The sequence below is a fragment of the Somniosus microcephalus genome, chromosome 11 (assembly GCF_052327205.1).
Source record: "Somniosus microcephalus isolate GS21.2 chromosome 11, FLI_Smic_1.0, whole genome shotgun sequence".
Lineage (NCBI taxonomy): Eukaryota > Metazoa > Chordata > Chondrichthyes > Squaliformes > Somniosidae > Somniosus > Somniosus microcephalus.
In genome coordinates this window covers 8,018,026-8,037,308 of record NC_140997.1, presented here as the reverse complement: position 1 = coordinate 8,037,308, position 19,283 = coordinate 8,018,026, and the positions used below count along the sequence as shown (strand labels likewise).

Sequence of the window (19,283 nt, the reverse complement as noted above, 5' to 3'; positions counted from 1 at the left end):
TTACATAAAAAGTTAACTAGCTGATAATTCATTATTGAAGTACACTACTTTTTGTTGCGGCAAAACACAGCTTTTTCAGTACATTATACCACAAAAAGTGATGCAATTTAAAACTAAATATTTTAGATTTTCTCCAAGTATTTCAAAGGGAAATATCACAACTAAAACCTGCAATGGCATCCTTCTTCAGGATCAGCTCAGCATCAATGGGCACTTTTACATTGTTGCTGTATTCCCGAAGTGCAGGTGGTGCTTAGCCTGCCGTGAACCAAGGGTAAAACTGCCAAGACTTGTTGAGGTCAGTGGCCTGGAAGGCCTGCTTAAAAACTAGCAAAAACTCACACAATACAACAGCATCTAATGAGTGGCTTCAATTAATTCTTATTGTGTACAGTCAGGTTAATTTCAGAATAAGGGGGCACCCATTTAAATCGGAAATGAGGAGGAATTTCTTCTCTCAGAGGGTCGTGAATCTTTGGAATTCTCTTCCCCAGAGAGCTGTGGAGGCGGAGTCAGTGAATATATTTAAGGTGGCGATAGACAGATTTTTGAACGATAAGGGAGTCGCGGGTTATGGGGAGCGGGCAGGGAAGTGGGGTTGAGGCCAAGATCAGATCAGCCATGATCTTATTGAATGGCGGAGCAGGCTCGAGGGGCCAAATGACCGACTCCTGCTCCTACGTCTAATGTTCTTATGTTAGAGCAAACTGTAAAGTGGCGTTACTTGACAAAAACGAAGGTCACAGGATCAGAAGATAATTACATACAATAATGGCCATTTGGCTCATCTTAATTCATCCATCCGGAAAGATCCTAAATTTCCCCGATTTCAGCATCCAATTGTTACTGAAGATTCCTGGGCTTTCACCTCATTACTGATATACCTTGCTAAATGCAAAAACCTTAGTTCTTAAACACCAACATTCATCAGAGTCATTTTAGCACGGACCCAGATTCACACAAACACAAAGACCTGGAAATACACAGCAGAATGGTCAGTGATTGGAAGGAGAAGGCTTTTCCAACATAGACACGTTATAAAAATCAAGTGTGTTTCAGACGACACCCAAACTGCTGGGAATTGGCTTCTTTTATCTTTACAAGCCGACTCTGTATTTCTAGCATTTTCAAGCTGCCAGAAACTGCAGCTTTAAAAATAATGAAAAGCATTCATTGGGTTTTCATATACATGAGGCACAAACAATGGGAACCTGATGTTTGGGATTTGCTTTGGATTTGGAACAGAGATGCACAGATTAACCATGTAAAAACAATGGTTCACATTGGCAAGAATCAAATGTCCTGCATTTCCAAACAGGTATACTAATGTAACACAAATTGAAGCGATCCGACTATATTCATGATTTTAAAACTTCATCATCATTACGGTGTAATAATAATCATTTAGAATGCGAGATTTGCCACTTGCGATTCAGGCTTGGGGAGGAAGGAGGGCAGTGTAATAAGCATTAAACTGACTTTTGAAACCAGGATGCTGGGGTACTTCTGTCCAAACATTCTGTAGCACAAAGTTAGACATGAGTTTAAATGCAATTTGTGAAATATTTGCCTGCATCTTTGCAGTCATCACTGCACTGGCACAGTGTTTATACAGAAGTGAATAAGCAATAGGAAGCAAAAGCACTCAATTTATATCAAGGAGTGCAAAGTTTATTTTTTTTTTTTAAAGGCAGAATTCAGCCTATTCAGGCAGGAATAAGGGACATCATTCCTTTCATGATGAACCAAGTGCTTTCCAATCAAGGACTCATTTCAGTGCAACAAAAACTGTCAACATTAAAATAATATATTTGGTAATATGATCTACCTGCATAGGATCGCCAGCCATGACTATCCTCGTGGTTTTATCAGCTAACCCAAGAGCCATAATGGTCTCACACTCAATAGCTTGAGAAGCATCATCCAGTAAGATGTGTGTGAAGTAGTCTGTGGAGAGACAACACATTTAAAGCAAAAAAACATCTGTACAGATCGCAAATGTACAGTGCTCATTAGCAAATACTTCATCTTCAATCTTAGGCTAAGTACGGTTAACTATGGCAACGGCTTTCCTGCATCATTTCAGGCAAACATTCTGTTTGCTGGGCTTCTCTATGGAATCTGAATAGTCGTCGTTCCAGGTGATCAGCAATGAAATTGGACCCATTGTGCAACATAAGCCAAGGATTCCCTCTTGTCCCCTCTGACCCTCCCGTCCCAGCATGTCTACTCCTTAGCATTTGGATTATTTCTCTGTTTTAGTAAATACATTGCAAGCACTATTAACTTAAAATAAGAGTTCATTAACAGTGTACTTGACGACCAAATCTCAACACAACAACAACTACTTGCATTTACATAGCGCCTTTAATGTAGGAGAGAGACCCAAGTGGCTTCACAGAGGCAGAATCAAAAAGACTGGACACCAAGTCAAAGAAGATATTAGTAGGGGTGACCAGAAGCTTTGTCGAAGAAGTGGGTTTAAGGGGGGTTTAAAAGGAGGGGAGGGAGGTAGGGAGGTGAAGGGGCTTAGGGAGCAAATTCCACAGCATGGGGCCCAGTCGACTGAAGGCACGGCTGTCAATGATGGAGCAAAGAGAGGGCAGGATCCACAAGAGGCCAAAGTCAGAGGGATAGAGAGTTTGAGGGATGGGGGGGACTAGCATAGATATAGGTTAGAGATTGAGAGACGAGACCATAAAGGGATTTAAAGACAAGGACAGGGGTGATGGTGAGCAGAACTTGGTGCGGGATAGAGTGCTGGCAGCAGAGATTTAGATCAGCTGAAGTTTACGAAAGGCGCAAGGTGGAAGGCCAGCCAGCACAACATTGGAATAAGTAGAATCTGGACATGACAAAGGCATAGATGAAGGTTTGTCTGACAACACTGAAGCAGTGGAGGGGTCGAGAGGTGCTGGAGAGAGTAAGAAGGGGTTCATCTGCTCGAAAGCTTGGCAATAGCATTTATAACGGACAAACATAGTTAGCAGCTATTGTGTAAAGAACAGCAAAGTCAGCAAACTGTATCCTGTCATTGAAGCTGGAATAAACCTCAGTTACAAAGCTAGGAAGACAAGACATGATCAGGAATCTGATTGGTGCATACATATGGTGTGATCAGAGCAAGAACATTAAGAAAAACCAAGGAAGTAAGTGTGGTGCGTGCTGATTGGATTAGGCTGCGTTAATAAAGTTTTACAAGTCTTAAATAAATGATCATTGTATCCAATTGGAGTGGAGTCGAATTCCTCACAAGAGGTCGAGCTGGGGGTCATCAGCGTACCTGTAGAAGCTGACCCCTCTGGCCGCACAATACGCTGAAGTTCCAAGGTGCTGAGCTACTTTGCAACAGAACATACCGAGGCTTGTGTCAAACCAGGAGATAGCTACAAGTAAAGCTTCATATCTCAGCCACTTCACTGGGGAAGCAGCTGAGCAAAGCCCATGAGGTTCCATGATGGTGGGAGAAGCAATGGCAGCAAAGAGAGATTCATCCAAGCAACTCCTCGTCAATAGTTATACCGGCAGCATTCAACTGGCCAGAAGCAGATCACCAACCCGCCCTTTTGGCAAGGCTGGTGGAAATTAAAAATGGTTACGGGGATAGGGCTTGGGTGGGATGGCTGTCGGTGTCAGGACCGGGTGCTAGGGTTTGGTTGATCAGCCATGATCTCGTTGAATGGCGGAGCAGGCTCGAAGGGCCGAATGGCCTACTCCTGCTCCTATCTTCTATGTTTCTATGTTTCGATTCCGAAAATTAACCTTGAAGCGAACCACACACTGTTAAAACTGATAAAATGCAGAGATCAAAAGCCTGCCTCAATACCACACATCCATTACTTTCTGTATTAACAGCTTCCCGCTAACATCCTGAACCAAGCAGTTGTGAGGAGCTTCAGCCCATGACATCAGTGAACAGTTGTATGAAACTACAGAAAATACAAACTGAGTGGTAACACTGAAAAGCTATCCAGAGAATTTAAATCTTAACATTATAGCTTTAACAAAGCACTCATTAATGGTCAGAATTTGACAGCTTTGTTTAAGGTACACCACTTAAATTTATTTCAACATCAAGAAATGCCAAGTCAATGACACTTGATGCAAACAAGAAGTGAATGAAATTGTTCAAACTCCCAGAGTCATAAATGATGGTGGCAATTGTCCCAAAAGAAGTCCAGATGTAATGTAAGAGCAGAAATAAATCACCTCTCCCCAAGCAGAATGAATGCAGCCAGAAAGTGAGCAAGTGGGGATTATGTAACTGGCAGCTTCCCTTAACTAAGAGCAAAATTAGTCTAAGTGACAGGCAGCCCCGGAACTCTCAACATAACCTCCTCAATGGAAACTGTGAGAGCTGCTGGATGGCCTTGTAAACCGAAGGCATCTTTATCAGCAGCATGAGCTCCCACTGTGCTTTCCTTTCACTCTACATAATGCACAATATATGTTTTTTTTTTAAAGCTTCAGCTGGTATCGGTTCTTACAGACATATAAACAGTTTAACCCTGAAGAAAATTCTCGTCATTTTATCAGAATATCTGATTCAAATCAGTATTGACTGACCATGCCCCATTATCGTAAAACTGATGCTCGCCGACAGTCATGACACCCACACCTCCCACACAGACTGATCCAGCAAGAAAAAACAAAATCAATAGTAACATCTTATGAGTGGGACTTATTTTACTATCTTCTGAAATTAGCCAACACATCTCACTCATTCAACTGGACAAGCTACTAACTTTCTTGCAAGTTGTGGCAGAAAGCAAAGGAGTTGGAGTGCGAGTGGGAATGGGAGAGGGAGACCACCAAATGAAGGAGCAGAGTGCTGCAAACTGCCCACTGGCCTTACAACGAGCTTCGCAGAGACCATCTGCAGCTGCCTCTGTGGGAGCTTGGCAATAAGCAAAGCGATCTGCTCTATCAACCCAGATCTGTCAAATTGCATAATGATATGAAGAAGCATCTGATCACTGTCCATCAAAGTATTCCTACCCTGCGCATTGGAAAGTGTGTGTTCCACTGCCACATCCAAGGACTGAAACCTTCAGGCATGCTCCAGAGATCTGCAGGTATTGTGAAGGAGCCAACACCTCCTCTCAGGCGGACTGTACCCTTCTAGCATTGTGCAACTACAGGAAAGCCCTATGGAGGATCTAATCACCAAACACTCGGCAGCCCAGTCACCTGTCTGGATTCCAGCTCCGACTAACAGCTGCCATTTTGGTATTTTGGGCCACTTCTTCAGCCAACATCCTCATCGGCTACACACAGATCTCAGGTCAAGGAATGTTTCATTTTGGCATTAACCAGGTCAAACAAAGTTGAGCCAATGCTTTGTTAACCTCTCTTTAACTGAAGAGTAAATTACCACTTTTAGTAAGGATTGCAAATTTAGAGAGCTGGGAGGATATGCTACTGGCAGAACAGGCTTGAGGGGCTGAATGGCCTACTCCTGTTCCTATGGAGACAGAACCAAGATCTGCTGTTTGCCTGAGAGCTGCTGGATGATACAACTATACAAATACCTAACAGATGGCTTAATGTCAAATATGACAAGAGTCTGGTAGTTTTCATAATAAATGATTAACTCATTGTGAAGTTATGGCCATGGGTTGGCTTTAGATGCTCCCCAGAGGGCAAGATTACTTGTCTAAAGCAGCTAACCCAATCAATACCGCCAAAAGTTAGTGATTTTTTGATGAAAACATGTATCCAATTTTCACTGTGTGACACACAATTTTGATTAGATTGTGAAATCCCAGAAGCAAAAAGTACTTAATTCTCAGCTTTGTGTTCTCCAAGGAATAGGAGGGCGATCCCAGCAAATAAATGCTTCTATTTTCCAAACCAAAGGCACAAGTTCATCCAATGACAAATGCACAAGAAAAAGCAACACGCTGCACATAAAATGCAAACAATTAACCTAAACCCATATTCCCCCACTTACTCCAAAGGTTGGCACAACTGCAGCAGCTCCCATGAAATGGGGAGGAGGAGACAGACGAGATGCTGACTGTCACACACAAGAAAGGCAGAGGGATCAGACTGAGCACCAGACTGGTCAATAACAAAATGAGGAAACAAAAGGCACACAGACATTTGCCAATTAAATGTTAGGGTCACTGAGGGTGACCTGGTGTCTCGATTTCTGCCGCTCTGTGCGTGCTGGTATCTAATTAAACTGGAAAAAATAAAGCACTTCCTATTTTTGTATCCGTCGCCCACTGTGAACTGAATACAACTATCAGGCAAATCCGTCACAGGAGGGCTTCCCATCGACAGTACCTTAATTTACAGGATTAGTGACGTGCCCCATCACTGCAATATGGGGTTACAACCTACAGCAAAAAACAGAATTGTTCCTTCCTCTCCTCTCCCCACATGGCTAAATAAAAATCTAATGTTTTTACCATCTTAAGTTGACAGTCGGTCAGAAGCTGCAGTCGAACAGAAGTTTATCACTCATTGTAGTTATTACCATGCAGACAGTAGTGTTTGCAGATAATTGCTACTGCTGTGTATTTATCTTACTAATTTTTTTAATTTTTTTTTAAATAAAAGGTGGCCAGGCCCCAGGCAGTGCAGTGCACTGGAGCACCAAGACATGGAACCAGAGTAGGGGTATGAATCACCGATTTCAACAGTCCCTGTGGGAAAAATCAGCAAATTTTGGCCAAGGTCCTTCCCACCAGGGAGGAGAGAGAAACCTTTCGTTCAAAACTGTCAAGACAGGTCAAAAGAAACTCAAAGCGTGAATTCAGAACTCTTTCTTCACTGCTTTACTCTGGCCTTCAGTCCAATAACTGAGAAAGAGAGCAGCACAAAGTGCAATTTCTTCTGGCGATGCTGTGCAATGTATATCGCACCGAGTCCCGTTCACCCATCACCCCTGTGCTCGCTGACCTACATTGGCTCCCGGTTAAGCAAGGTCTTGACTTCAAAATTCTCATCCTTGTTTTCAAATCCCTCCATGGCCTCGCCCCTCCCTATCTCTGTAATCTCCTTCAGCCCCACAACTCACCCACCCCCCCCAACCCCCGAGATATCTGCGATCCTCCAATTCTAGCCTCTTGAGCATCCCTGATTATAATCGCTCAACCATTGGTGGCCGTGCCTTCTGTTGCCTAGGCCCTAAGCTCTGTAATTCCCTGTCCAAACCTCTCCGCCTCTCTTTCCTCCTTTAAGACGCTCCTTAAAACCTACCTCTTTGACCAAGTTTTTGGTAATCTGCCCTAATTTGTCCTTATGTGGCTCGGTGTCAAATATTTTGTCTTTTAATACAACGGTGAAGCGCCTTGGGATGTTTTACTACGTTAAAGGCGCTATATAAATATATAAAGTAGTTGTTGTTTTATATACACCAAAAAAAAACGAACAGCAGCAGAAGAATCAAATTACAACAGTAAAATACAATACGGCAAAAAAATAGGAATATTGCCTTTAGCTTTGGATAGTTTTACATAGTTAGGGTAACTCTGGATTAAATATGGCTTCAGCTGTCTCACTGGGACTTTGATGAAAGATCCTTCCTTCTGTGGTAAAGTTGGTCTGCGGCTGGCTAATCCATGTGGCTGGCTGCAACGCGAATAGTGGCAGTGTTGGATTGATTTGGAACACCAGTGTTAAATATTCATCTCAGACCTCTAATTGAATTCATCCTGGGGTCATGGGCCAGACTAAAGCTGCTTGTATATTTATGCTTGATTGAGGAAGAGTGACATACATGCACCAGGATCCCTGCATTTACACTACTAAAAGAGACTCCCTTATCCCAGCAGCAACCCCATAAACATATGGGTCTACAATTATGCTGCTAGGATGAATAACAGTCTTGTGCTGATGCAGGAAGGAAATACAATGGTGAAAAGTCATGATCCCGTTGCTTATTAAGACTAAATGTTTTGTTTACTTGAATTCTTCAATCGTCCTTTGACATCAAATGAGATCAGCTGAATAAAAGTCCCAGAGCTGGCTGCTCGTTCTCAGCTCTGTTCATCACTTCTTTACCTAGAACTGCATGTTCATCGGATCAGGAGGAGGCCATTTAGCCCCTTGAGCCTGTTCCGCCAGGCAACGTGATCATGGCTGATCTGTGACCTTACTCCATATACCCACCTTTGCCCCATATCACTTAATACCTTAGATTAACAAAAAGCTATCAATCTCAGATTTTAAATTAATTGATCTAGCATCAATTACCGTTTGCGGAAGAGTTCCAAACTGCTACCACCCTTTGCCTGTAGAAGTGTTTCCTTGCTTCACTCCTGAATGGCCTGGCTCTATTATTTTTTTTTTAAGACTATGCCCTCTAGTGCTACACTCCCCAACCAACAGAAATAGTTTCTCTCGATCCTATCAGTAATGTTCCCTGTAACTTTTTTGGGGCGGCGCGCAGCCCCTTTATGGGGCTTTGCGGCCCATTCAAAATACCGCACATGCGCTGCTTTTGCACTGAAAAGCCGGCAACCCAGCTGCCCGGGTTCCCTGGAGCTTAAAGTGATTGTCTATCTGTTCCCCTTAATACCTTGAAAACTTTGATCAAATCAGCTCTTAACCTTCAAAATTACTGGGAATACAAGCCTAGTTTGTGTAATCTCGCTTTGTAATTTAACCCTTGGAGTCCAGGCATCATTCTGGTAAAACCTACGCTGCACTCCCTCCAAGGCCAATACATCCTTCTTAAGGTGTGGTGCCCAGAACTGCGCACAGTGCTCCAGGTGTGGTCTAACCAGGGCTTTGTACAGCTGCAGCATAACTTCTACCCCCTTGTATTCTAGTCCTCTAGATATACAGGCCAGCATTCCATTAGCCTTTTTGATTATTTTCTGTACCTGTTCATGACATTTTAATCATCTATGTACCTGGAGCCCCAAGTCTCTTTAGACATCCACTGTTTCTAGCTTTTCACCATTTAGAAAGTGCCTGGGTCTATCCTGTTCAGGTCAAAAGTGGATGACCTCACATTTGCCTACACTGAATTCCATTTGCCAGTGTTTCATAAGAACATAAGACATAGGAGCAGGAGTAGACCATTCGGCCCCTCGAGCCTGCTCCGCCATTCAATGAGATCATGGCTGATCTGATCATGGCCTCAACGCCACTTTCCCGCCCGCTCCCCATAACCCTTGACTTCCCTGTAGCTCAAATATCTGTCTATCTCCGCCTTGAATATATTCAATGACCCAGCCTCCACAGTTCGCTGGGGTAGAGAATTCCAAAGATTCACGACCCTCAGAGAAGAAATTCCTCCTCATCTCCGTTTTAAATGGGCGACCCCTTATTCTGAAATTATGCCCCCTAGTTCTAGATTCCCCCACGAGGGGAAACATCCTCTCTGCATCTACCTTGTCGAGCCCCCTCAGAATCTTACATGTTTCAATAAGATCACCTCTCATACTTCTAAACTCCAATGAGTATCGGCCCAACCTGCTCAATCTTTCTTCCTAAGACAACCCCTTCATCTCAGGAGTCAACCTCGTGAACCTTCTCTGAACTGCCTCCAATGCAAGTATATCCTCACTTAAATGAGCAGACCAAAACTGTACGCAGTACTCCAGGTGCAGTTGTAGCAAGACTTCCCTGTTTTTATACTCCATTTCCTTTGCAATAAAGGCCAACATTCCATTTGCCTTCCTAATTACTTGCTGTATCTGCATGCTAACTTTTTGTATTAAATGTACGAAGACTCCCAGGTCCTTCTGTACTGCAGCATTATGTAGTCTCTCTCTATTTAAATAATAATTTGCTTTTTTATTTTTCCTACCAAAGTTGATAACCTCACATTTTCCCACATTATACTCCATCTGCCAACTTTTTGCCCACTCACTGAATCTATTAATGTCTCTTTGTAATTTTATGCTTCCATCTACACTGCTCACAATGCCGCCTATCTTTGTGTCATCGGCAAACTTAGATATGTGGCTCTCTATCCCATCATCTAAGTTGTTAATAAATACGGTGAATAGTTGATGCCCCAAAACAGAAACTTGTGGGAAACCACAAGTCACAAGCTGCCAATTAGAGTACCTGCCCATTATCCCTTCTCAGCGCTCCAGAAACAGCACTTACATATTTAACAGCAGACAATGTGTCTATTCAAGAGTCTGGTGAAAGGAACTGAAAGGACAGATTCTCCAATAGCCATCACAATTGCATATATTGCAACGAGACCTGGGTGTCCTTGTGCACCAGTCGCTGAAGGCAAGCATGCAGGTGCAGCAGGCGGTTAAGAAGGCAAATGGTATGTTGGCCTTAGTAGCGAGAGGATTCGAGTACAGGAGCAAGGATGTCTTGCTGCAGTTGTACAGGGCCTTGGTGAGACCACACCTTGAGTATTGTGTGCAGTTTTGGTCGCCTTATCTGAGGAATGATGTTCTTGCCATGGAGAGAGTTCAGCGAAGATTCACCAGGCTGATACCTGGGATGGCAGGAATGACATATGAGGAGAGATTTGGTCGATTGGGCTTGTACTCGCTGGAGTTTAGAAGAATGAGGGGTGATCTCATTGAAACTTATAAAATTCTGACAGGACTGAACAGACTAGATGCTGGAAGGATGTTCCCGATGGTCGGGGAGTCCAGAACCAGGGGACACAGTCTAAGGATAAAGGGTAGGCCATTTAGGACAGAAATGAGGAGGAATTTCTTCACCCAGAGAGTGGTGAACCTGTGGAATTCTCTACCACAGAAGGCAGTAGAGGCCAATTCATTAAATATATTCAAGAAGGAGTTGGATATATTTCTTCAGGCTAAAGGGATCAAGGGGTATAGGGAAAAGGCAGGGACAGGGTACTGAATTTGGATGATCAGCCATGATCGCATTGAATGGCGGAGCAGGCTCGAGGGGCCGAATGGCCTACTCCTGCTCCTGTCTTCTATGTTTCTGTGATGCAAGGTATTTTGCCTATTCTTCTCAATCAGTTTTATTTGCAAAATCTGCACAATATTTTCCATTTTCTGATTAGCGTGAGACAGAGTCCAAATGCTCTGTACTCTACAAAGCAATTTATCGAAGTCAGGGATCATGGTTAGATCAGGGATACACTTACTCGGCGCGCCAGAGATTAAAAGGGGCAGTTCTCTGCTTATGGAAACCAGCACTCATTTACATAAGAAAAAGAAATTGGAAAAAGCCAAAACTTTCACAATTGTTGCATTAGTATTGAAAACATCAAACTTCACAGACAAGGACATCCCCTGAATCCGTTCCAGTGCATTATCACCTTGCAATATACTCGCAGCCATCGGTACTCTCCACACACCATGTACAGGTTGAACTTAAGAGTCAAATTGCAACATTTGTCCAGAAAACATCCACTATGATCAAAATACAATTGCTCCTCCAGTCACTGAATGAAAATCAACAGACGGTCAAAATTATAAAATACTGTACAGTTCTTTAACAAACTGACGGGGGGAGCGAGAGGGGGGGGGGCGGGGGAGCGAGCGAGGGGGGGGGGAACGGGGGAGCGAGCGAGCGAGGGGGGGGAACGGGGAGCGAGCGAGGGGGGGGACGGGGGAGCGAGGGAGACGGGGGAGAGAGGGAGAGGGGGGACGGGGGAGAGAGGGAGAGGGGGGACGGGGGAGAGAGGGAGAGGGGGAGAGGGGGGACGGGGGAGAGGGGGGACGGGGGAGAGAGGGAGAGGGGGGACGGGGGAGAGAGGGAGAGGGGGGACGGGGGAGAGAGGGAGAGGGGGGACGGGGGAGAGAGGGAGAGGGGGGACGGGGGAGAGAGGGAGAGGGGGGACGGGGGAGAGAGGGAGAGGGGGGACGGGGGAGAGAGGGAGAGGGGGGACGGGGAGAGAGGGAGAGGGGGGACGGGGGAGAGAGGGAGAGGGGGGACGGGGGAGAGAGGGAGAGGGGGGACGGGGGAGAGAGGGAGAGGGGGGACGGGGGAGAGAGGGAGAGGGGGGACGGGGGAGAGAGGGGAGAGGGGGGACGGGGGAGAGAGGGAGAGGGGGGACGGGGGAGAGAGGGGGGGACGGGGGAGAGAGGGAGAGGGGGGACGGGGGAGAGAGGGGACGGGGGAGAGAGGGAGAGGGGGGACGGGGGAGAGAGGGAGAGGGGGACGGGGGAGAGAGGGGACGGGGGAGAGAGGGGACGGGGGAGAGAGGGAGAGGGGGGACGGGGGACGGGGGAGAGGGGGACGGGGGAGAGGGGGACGGGGGAGAGGGGGACGGGGGAGAGGGGGACGGGGGAGAGGGGGAAGAGAGGGAGGGGGGACGGGGGAAGAGAGGGAGGGGGGGCGGGGGAAGAGAGGGAGGGGGGGCGGGGGAAGAGAGGGAGGGGGGGCGGGGGAAGAGAGGGAGGGGGGGCGGGGGAAGAGAGGGAGGGGGGGCGGGGAAGAGAGGGAGGGGGGGCGGGGGAAGAGAGGGAGGGGGGGCGGGGGAGAGAGGGAGGGGGGGCGGGGGAGAGAGGGAGGGGGGCGGGGGAGAGAGGGAGGGGGGCGGGGGAGAGAGGGAGGGGGGCGGGGGAGAGAGGGAGGGGGCGGGGGAGAGAGGGAGGGGGGGCGGGGGAGAGAGGGAGGGGGGGCGGGGGAGAGAGGGAGGGGGGGCGGGGGAGAGAGGGAGGGGGGGCGGGGGAGAGAGGGAGGGGGGGCGGGGGAGAGAGGGAGGGGGGGCGGGGGAGAGAGGGAGGGGGCGGGAGGGGAGAGAGGGGGGGGCGGGGGAGAGAGGGAGGGGGGCGGGGGAGAGAGGGGGGCGGGGGAGGAGGGGGGCGGGGGAGAGAGGGAGAGGGGGGACGGGGGAGAGAGGGAGAGGGGGGACGGGGGAGAGAGGGAGAGGGGGGACGGGGAGAGAGGGAGAGGGGGGACGGGGGAGAGAGGGAGAGGGGGGACGGGGGAGAGAGGGAGAGGGGGGACGGGGGAGAGAGGGAGAGGGGGGACGGAGGGAGAGGGGACGGGAGAGAGGGAGAGGGGGACGGGGGAGAGAGGGAGAGGGGGGACGGGGGAGAGAGGGAGAGGGGGGACGGGGGAGAGAGGGAGAGGGGGGACGGGGGAGAGGGGGAGAGGGGGACGGGGAGAGGGGGAGGGGGAGAGGGGGGACGGGGGAGAGGGGGAGAGGGGGACGGGGGAGAGAGGGAGAGGGGGGACGGGGGAGAGAGGGAGAGGGGGGGACGGGGGAGAGAGGGAGAGGGGGACGGGGGAGAGGGGGACGGGGGAGAGGGGGACGGGGGAGAGGGGGGACGGGGGAGAGGGGGGACGGGGGAGAGGGGGACGGGGGAGAGGGGGACGGGGGAGAGGGGGACGGGGGAGAGGGGGACGGGGGAGAGGGGGGGAGGGGGACGGGGGAGAGAGGGGGGCGGGGGAGAGAGGGAGGGGGGGCGGGGGAGAGGGGGGACGGGGGAGAGAGGGAGAGGGGGGACGGGGGAGAGAGGGAGAGGGGGGACGGGGGAGAGAGGGAGAGGGGGGACGGGGGAGAGAGGGAGAGGGGGGACGGGGGAGAGAGGGAGAGGGGGGACGGGGGAGAGAGGGAGAGAGGGGGACGGGGGAGAGAGGGAGAGGGGGGAGAGGGGGACGGGGGAGAGGGGGACGGGGGAGAGGGGGACGGGGGAGAGGGGGACGGGGGAGAGGGGGACGGGGGAGAGGGGGACGGGGGAGAGGGGGACGGGGGAGAGGGGACGGGGGAGAGGGGGGACGGGGGAGAGGAGAGGGGGAGAGGGGGACGGGGGAGAGGGGGACGGGGGAGAGGGGGGACGGGGGAGAGGGGGACGGGGGAGAGGGGGACGGGGGAGAGGGGGACGGGGGAGAGGGGGACGGGGGAGAGGGGGACGGGGAGAGAGGGGGACGGGGGAGAGAGGGAGGGGGGGCGGGGGAGAGAGGGAGGGGGGGCGGGGGAGAGAGGGAGGGGGGGCGGGGGAGAGAGGGAGAGGGGGGACGGGGGAGAGAGGGAGAGGGGGGACGGGGGAGAGAGGGAGGGGGGGCGGGGGAGAGAGGGAGAGGGGGACGGGGGAGAGAGGGAGGGGGGGCGGGGGAAGAGAGGGAGGGGGGGCGGGGGAGAGAGGGAGGGGGGCGGGGGAGAGAGGGAGGGGGGCGGGGGAGAGAGGGAGGGGGGCGGGGGAGAGAGGGAGGGGGGGCGGGGGAGAGAGGGAGGGGGGGCGGGGGAGAGAGGGAGGGGGGCGGGGGAGAGAGGGAGGGGGGGCGGGGGAGAGGGGGAGGGGGGGCGGGGGAGAGAGGGGGGGGCGGGGGAGAGAGGGAGGGGGGCGGGGGAGAGAGGGGGGCGGGGGAGAGAGGGAGGGGGGGCGGGGGAGAGAGGGAGGGGGGGCGGGGGAGAGAGGAGAGGGGGGACGGGGGAGAGAGGGAGAGGGGGACGGGGGAGAGAGGGAGAGGGGGGGACGGGGGAGAGAGGGAGAGGGGGGACGGGGGAGAGAGGGAGAGGGGGGACGGGGGAGAGGAGGGGACGGGGGAGAGGGGGACGGGGGAGAGGGGGACGGGGAGAGAGGGGGACGGGGGAGAGGGGGACGGGGGAGAGGGGGACGGGGGAGAGGGGGACGGGGGAGAGGGGGACGGGGGAGAGGGGGACGGGGGGAGAGGGGGACGGGGGAGAGGGGCAGGGGGGAGAGGGGGAGAGGGGGGAGAGGGGGAGGGGGGACGGGGGAGAGGGGACGGGGGAGAGGGGACGGGGAGAGAGGGGGAGGGGGACGGGGGAGAGGGGACGGGGGAGAGGGGGAGGGGGGTGGGGGAAGAGAGGGAGGGGGGGCGGGGGAAGAGAGGGAGGGGGGGCGGGGAAGAGAGGGAGGGGGGCGGGGGGAGAGAGGGAGGGGGGGACGGGGGAGAGAGGGAGGGGGGACGGGGGAGAGAGGGAGGGGGGACGGGGGAGAGAGGGAGGGGGGACGGGGGAGAGAGGGAGGGGGGACGGGGGAGAGAGGGAGGGGGGACGGGGGAGAGAGGGAGGGGGGACGGGGGAGAGAGGGAGGGGGGACGGGGGAGAGAGGGAGGGGGGACGGGGGAGAGAGGGAGGGGGGACGGGGGAGAGAGGGAGGGGGGACGGGGAGAGAGGGAGGGGGGACGGGGAGAGAGGGAGGGGGGACGGGGGACGAGAGAGAGGGGGGACGGGGGAGAGAGAGAGAGACGGGGATAGAGAGAGAGAGAGAGAGGGGGGACGGGGGAGAGAGAAGGGGGGGACGGAGGAGAGAGGGAGGGGGGACGGGGGAGAGAGGGAGGGGGGACGGGGGAGAGAGGGAGGGGGGACGGGGGAGAGAGGGAGGGGGGACGGGGGAGAGAGGGAGGGGGGACGGGGGAGAGAGGGAGGGGGGACGGGGGAGAGAGAGAGAGGGGGACGGGGAGAGAGAGAGAGAGACGGGGATAGAGAGAGAGAGAGAGAGGGGGGACGGGGGAGAGAGAAGGGGGGGACGGAGGAGAGAGGGAGGGGGGACGGGGGAGAGAGGGAGGGGGGACGGGGGAGAGAGGGAGGGGGGACGGGGGAGAGAGGGAGAGGGGGGACGGGGGAGAGAGGGAGGGGGGACGGGGGAGAGAGGGAGGGGGGACGGGGGAGAGAGGGAGGGGGGACGGGGGAGAGAGAGGGAGGGGGGACGGGGGAGAGAGGGAGGGGGGACGGGGGAGAGAGGGAGGGGGGACGGGGAGAGAGGGAGGGGGGACGGGGGAGAGAGGGAGGGGGGACGGGGGAGAGAGGGAGGGGGGACGGGGGAGAGAGAGAGGGGGGACGGGGGAGAGAGAGAGGGGGACGGGGGAGAGAGAGAGGGGGGACGGGGGAGAGAGAGAGGGGGGACGGGGGAGAGAGAGAGGGGGGACGGGGGAGAGAGGGAGGGGGGACGGGGGAGAGAGGGAGGGGGGACGGGGGAGAGAGGGAGGGGGGACGGGGAGAGAGGGAGGGGGGACGGGGAGAGAGGGAGGGGGGACGGGGAGAGAGAGGAGGGGGGACGGGGGAGAGAGGAGAGAGAGAGAGAGAGAGAGAGAGGGGGGACGGGGGAGAGAGGGACGGGGGGACGGGGGAAGAGAGAGAGAGGGGGGACGGGGGAAGAGAGAGAGAGAGGGGGGACGGGGGAGAGAGAGAGAGAGGGGGACGGGGGAGAGAGAGAGGGGGGACGGGGGAGAGAGAGAGAGAGGGGGGGGAACGGGGGAGAGAGGGAGGGGGGACGGGGGAGAGAGGGAGGGGGGACGGGGGAGAGAGGGGAGGGGGGGACGGGGGAGAGAGGGAGGGGGGACGGGGGAGAGAGGGAGGGGGGACGGGGGAGAGAGGGAGGGGGGACGGGGGAGAGAGGGAGGGGGGACGGGGGAGAGAGGGAGGGGGGACGGGGGAGAGAGGGAGGGGGGACGGAGGGAGAGAGGGAGGGGGGACGGGGGAGAGAGGGAGGGGGGACGGGGGAGAGAGGGAGGGGGGACGGGGAGAGAGAGGGAGGGGGGACGGGGAGAGAGGGAGGGGGGACGGGGAGAGAGGGAGGGGGGACGGGGGAGAGAGAGAGAGAGAGAGAGAGAGAGAGGGGGGACGGGGGGAGAGAGGGGACGGGGGGACGGGGGAAGAGAGAGAGAGGGGGGACGGGGGAAGAGAGAGAGAGAGGGAGGGGACGGGGGAGAGAGAGAGAGAGGGGGGACGGGGGAGAGAGAGAGGGGGGACGGGGGAGAGACGAGAGAGAGGGGGGGGAACGGGGGAGAGAGGGAGAGGGGGGGGACGGGGGAGAGACGGGAGAGGGGGGACGGGGGAGAGAGGGAGAGGGGAGAGGGGGACGGGGAGAGGGGGACGGGGGAGAGGGGACGAGGGGAGAGGGGGAGACGGGGGAGAGAGGGACGGGGGAGAGGGGACGGGGAGAGAGGGGACGGGGGAGAGAGGGGACGGGGGAGAGGGGGACGGGGGAGAGGGGACGGGGGAGAGAGGGGACGGGGGACGAGGGGACGGGGAGAGGGGACGGGGGAGAGAGGGGACGGGGGAGAGGGGGACGGGGAGAGAGGGGGACGGGGGAGAGGGGGACGGGGAGAGAGAGGGGACGGGGGAGAGAGGGGACGGGGAGAGGGGACGGGGGAGAGGGGGACGGGGGAGAGAGGGGACGGGGAGGAGAGAGGGACGGGGGAGAGAGGGAGGAGGGGACGGGGGAGAGAGAGGAGGGGGGACGGGGGAGAGAGGGAGAGGGGGGACGGGGAGAGAGGAGAGGGGGACGGGGGAGAGAGGGAGGGGGGACGGGGGAGAGAGGAGAGGGGGGACGGGGGAGAGAGAGAGGGGACGGGGAGAGAGAGGGGGACGGGGGAGAGAGAGAGGGGGACGGGGGAGAGAGAGAGGGGGGACGGGGGAGAGAGAGAGGGGACGGGAGAGAGAGAGGGGGGACGGGGGAGAGAGAGGAGGGGGGACGGAGGGAGAGAGAGAGAGGGGGGACGGGGGAAGAGAGAGAGAGGGGAGGACGGGGGAGAGAGAGAGGGGGGACGGGGGAGAGAGAGAGAGGGGGGACGGGGGAGAGAGAGAGGGGGGACGGGGAGAGAGAGAGGGGGGACGGGGGAGAGAGAGAGGGGGGACGGGGAGAGAGAGAGGGGGGACGGGGGAGAGAGAGAGGGGGGACGGGGAGAGAGAGACGAGAGAGAGGGGGACGGGGGAGAGAGAGAGGGGGGACGGGGAGAGAGAGAGGGGGACGGGGGAGAGAGAGAGGGGGGACGGGGAGAGAGAGAGAGAGGGGGACGGGGGAGAGAGAGAGGGGGGACGGGGAGAGAGAGAGAGGGGGGACGGGGGAGAGAGAGAGGGGGGACGGGGGAGAGAGAGAGGGGGGACGGGGGAGAGAGAGAGGGGGACGGGGGAGAGAGAGAGGGGGGACGGGGGAGAGAGAGAGGGGGGACGGGGGAGAGAGAGAGAGGGGACGGGGGAGAGAGAGAGGGGGGACGGGGGAGAGAGAGAGGGGGGACGGGAGAGAGAGAGAGAGGGGGACGGGGAGAGAGAGAGGGGGACGGGGAGAGAGAGAGAGGGGGACGGGGGAGAGAGAGAGGGGGGACGGGGAGAGAGAGAGGGGGACGGGGGAGAGAGAGAGGGGGGACGGGGGAGAGAGAGAGGGGGGACGGGGGAGAGAGAGAGGGGGGACGGGGGAGAGAGAGAGGGGGACGGGGAGAGAGAGAGGGGGGACGGGGGAGAGAGAGAGGGGGACGGGGAGAGAGAGAGGAGGGGACGGGGAGAGAGAGAGAGAGGGGGGACGGGGGAGAGAGAGAGAGAGGGGGGACGGGGAGAGAGAGAGGGAGAGAGAGAGGGGGACGGGGAGAGAGAGAGAGAGGGGGGACGGGGAGAGAGACGAGAGAGAGGGGGGACGGGGGAGAGAGAGAGAGGGGGACGGGGAGAGAGAGAGAGAGAGGGGGACGGGGGAGAGAGAGAGGGGGGACGGGGGAGAGAGAGAGGGGGGACGGGGGAGAGAGAGAGGGGGGACGGGGGAGAGAGAGAGGGGGGACGGGGGAGAGAGAGAGGGGGACGGGGGAGAGAGAGAGAGGGGGGACGGGGGAGAGAGAGAGGGGGGACGGGGGAGAGAGAGAGGGGGGACGGGGGAGAGAGAGAGAGAGAGGGGGGACGGGGGAGAGAGAGAGAGAGGGGGGACGGGGAGAGAGAGAGAGAGAGGGGGGACGGGGAGAGAGAGAGAGAGGGGGACGGGGAGAGAGAGAGAGAGGGGGGACGGGGGAGAGAGAGAGAGAGGGGGGACGGGGAGAGAGAGACGAGAGAGAGAGGGGGACGGGGGAGAGAGAGAGAGAGAGGGGGACGGGGGAGAGAGAGAGAGGGGGGACGGGGGAGAGAGAGAGAGAGGGGGGACGGGGGAGAGAGAGAGGGGGGACGGGGGAGAGAGAGAGAGGGGGACGGGGGAGAGAGAGAGGGGGGGACGGGGGAGAGAGAGAGGGGGGACGGGGGAGAGAGAGAGGGGGGACGGGGGAGAGAGAGAGGGGGGACGGGGGAGAGAGAGAGGGGGGACGGGGGAGAGAGAGAGGGGGGACGGGGAGAGAGAGAGGGGGGACGGGGGAGAGAGAGAGGGGGGACGGGGGAGAGAGAGAGGGGGGACGGGGAGAGAGAGAGGGGGACGGGGAGAGAGAGAGGGGGGACGGGGGAGAGAGGAGAGGGGGGACGGGGGAGAGAGAGAGGGGGACGGGGGAGAGAGAGAGAGGGGGACGGGGAGAGAGAGAGAGGGGGGACGGGGGAGAGAGAGAGAGGGGGGACGGGGGAGAGAGAGAGGGGGGACGGGGGAGAGAGAGAGGGGGGACGGGGGAGAGAGAGAGGGGGGACGGGGGGAGAGAGAGAGGGGGGGACGGGGGAGAGAGAGAGGGGGGGACGGGGGAGAGAGAGAGGGGGGGACGGGGGAGAGAGAGAGGGGGGA

The 19,283-nt window shown here is 56.1% G+C and overlaps 1 protein-coding gene across 2 annotated transcripts in view; it reads right to left on the bottom strand.

Moving 5' to 3' along the window:
• Positions 1 to 19,283, bottom strand: part of LOC147110285 (ATP-dependent RNA helicase with zinc finger domain-like) — a 332,514-nt gene that overhangs the window by 197,127 nt on the left and 116,104 nt on the right. For both annotated transcript variants that reach the window (XM_086000110.1, XM_086000111.1), the window contains exon 17: positions 1,829 to 1,947. In XM_086000110.1, coding sequence (XP_085856236.1) covers positions 1,829 to 1,947 — 119 coding nt within the window. The remainder of the gene's footprint in view (positions 1 to 1,828; positions 1,948 to 19,283) is intronic.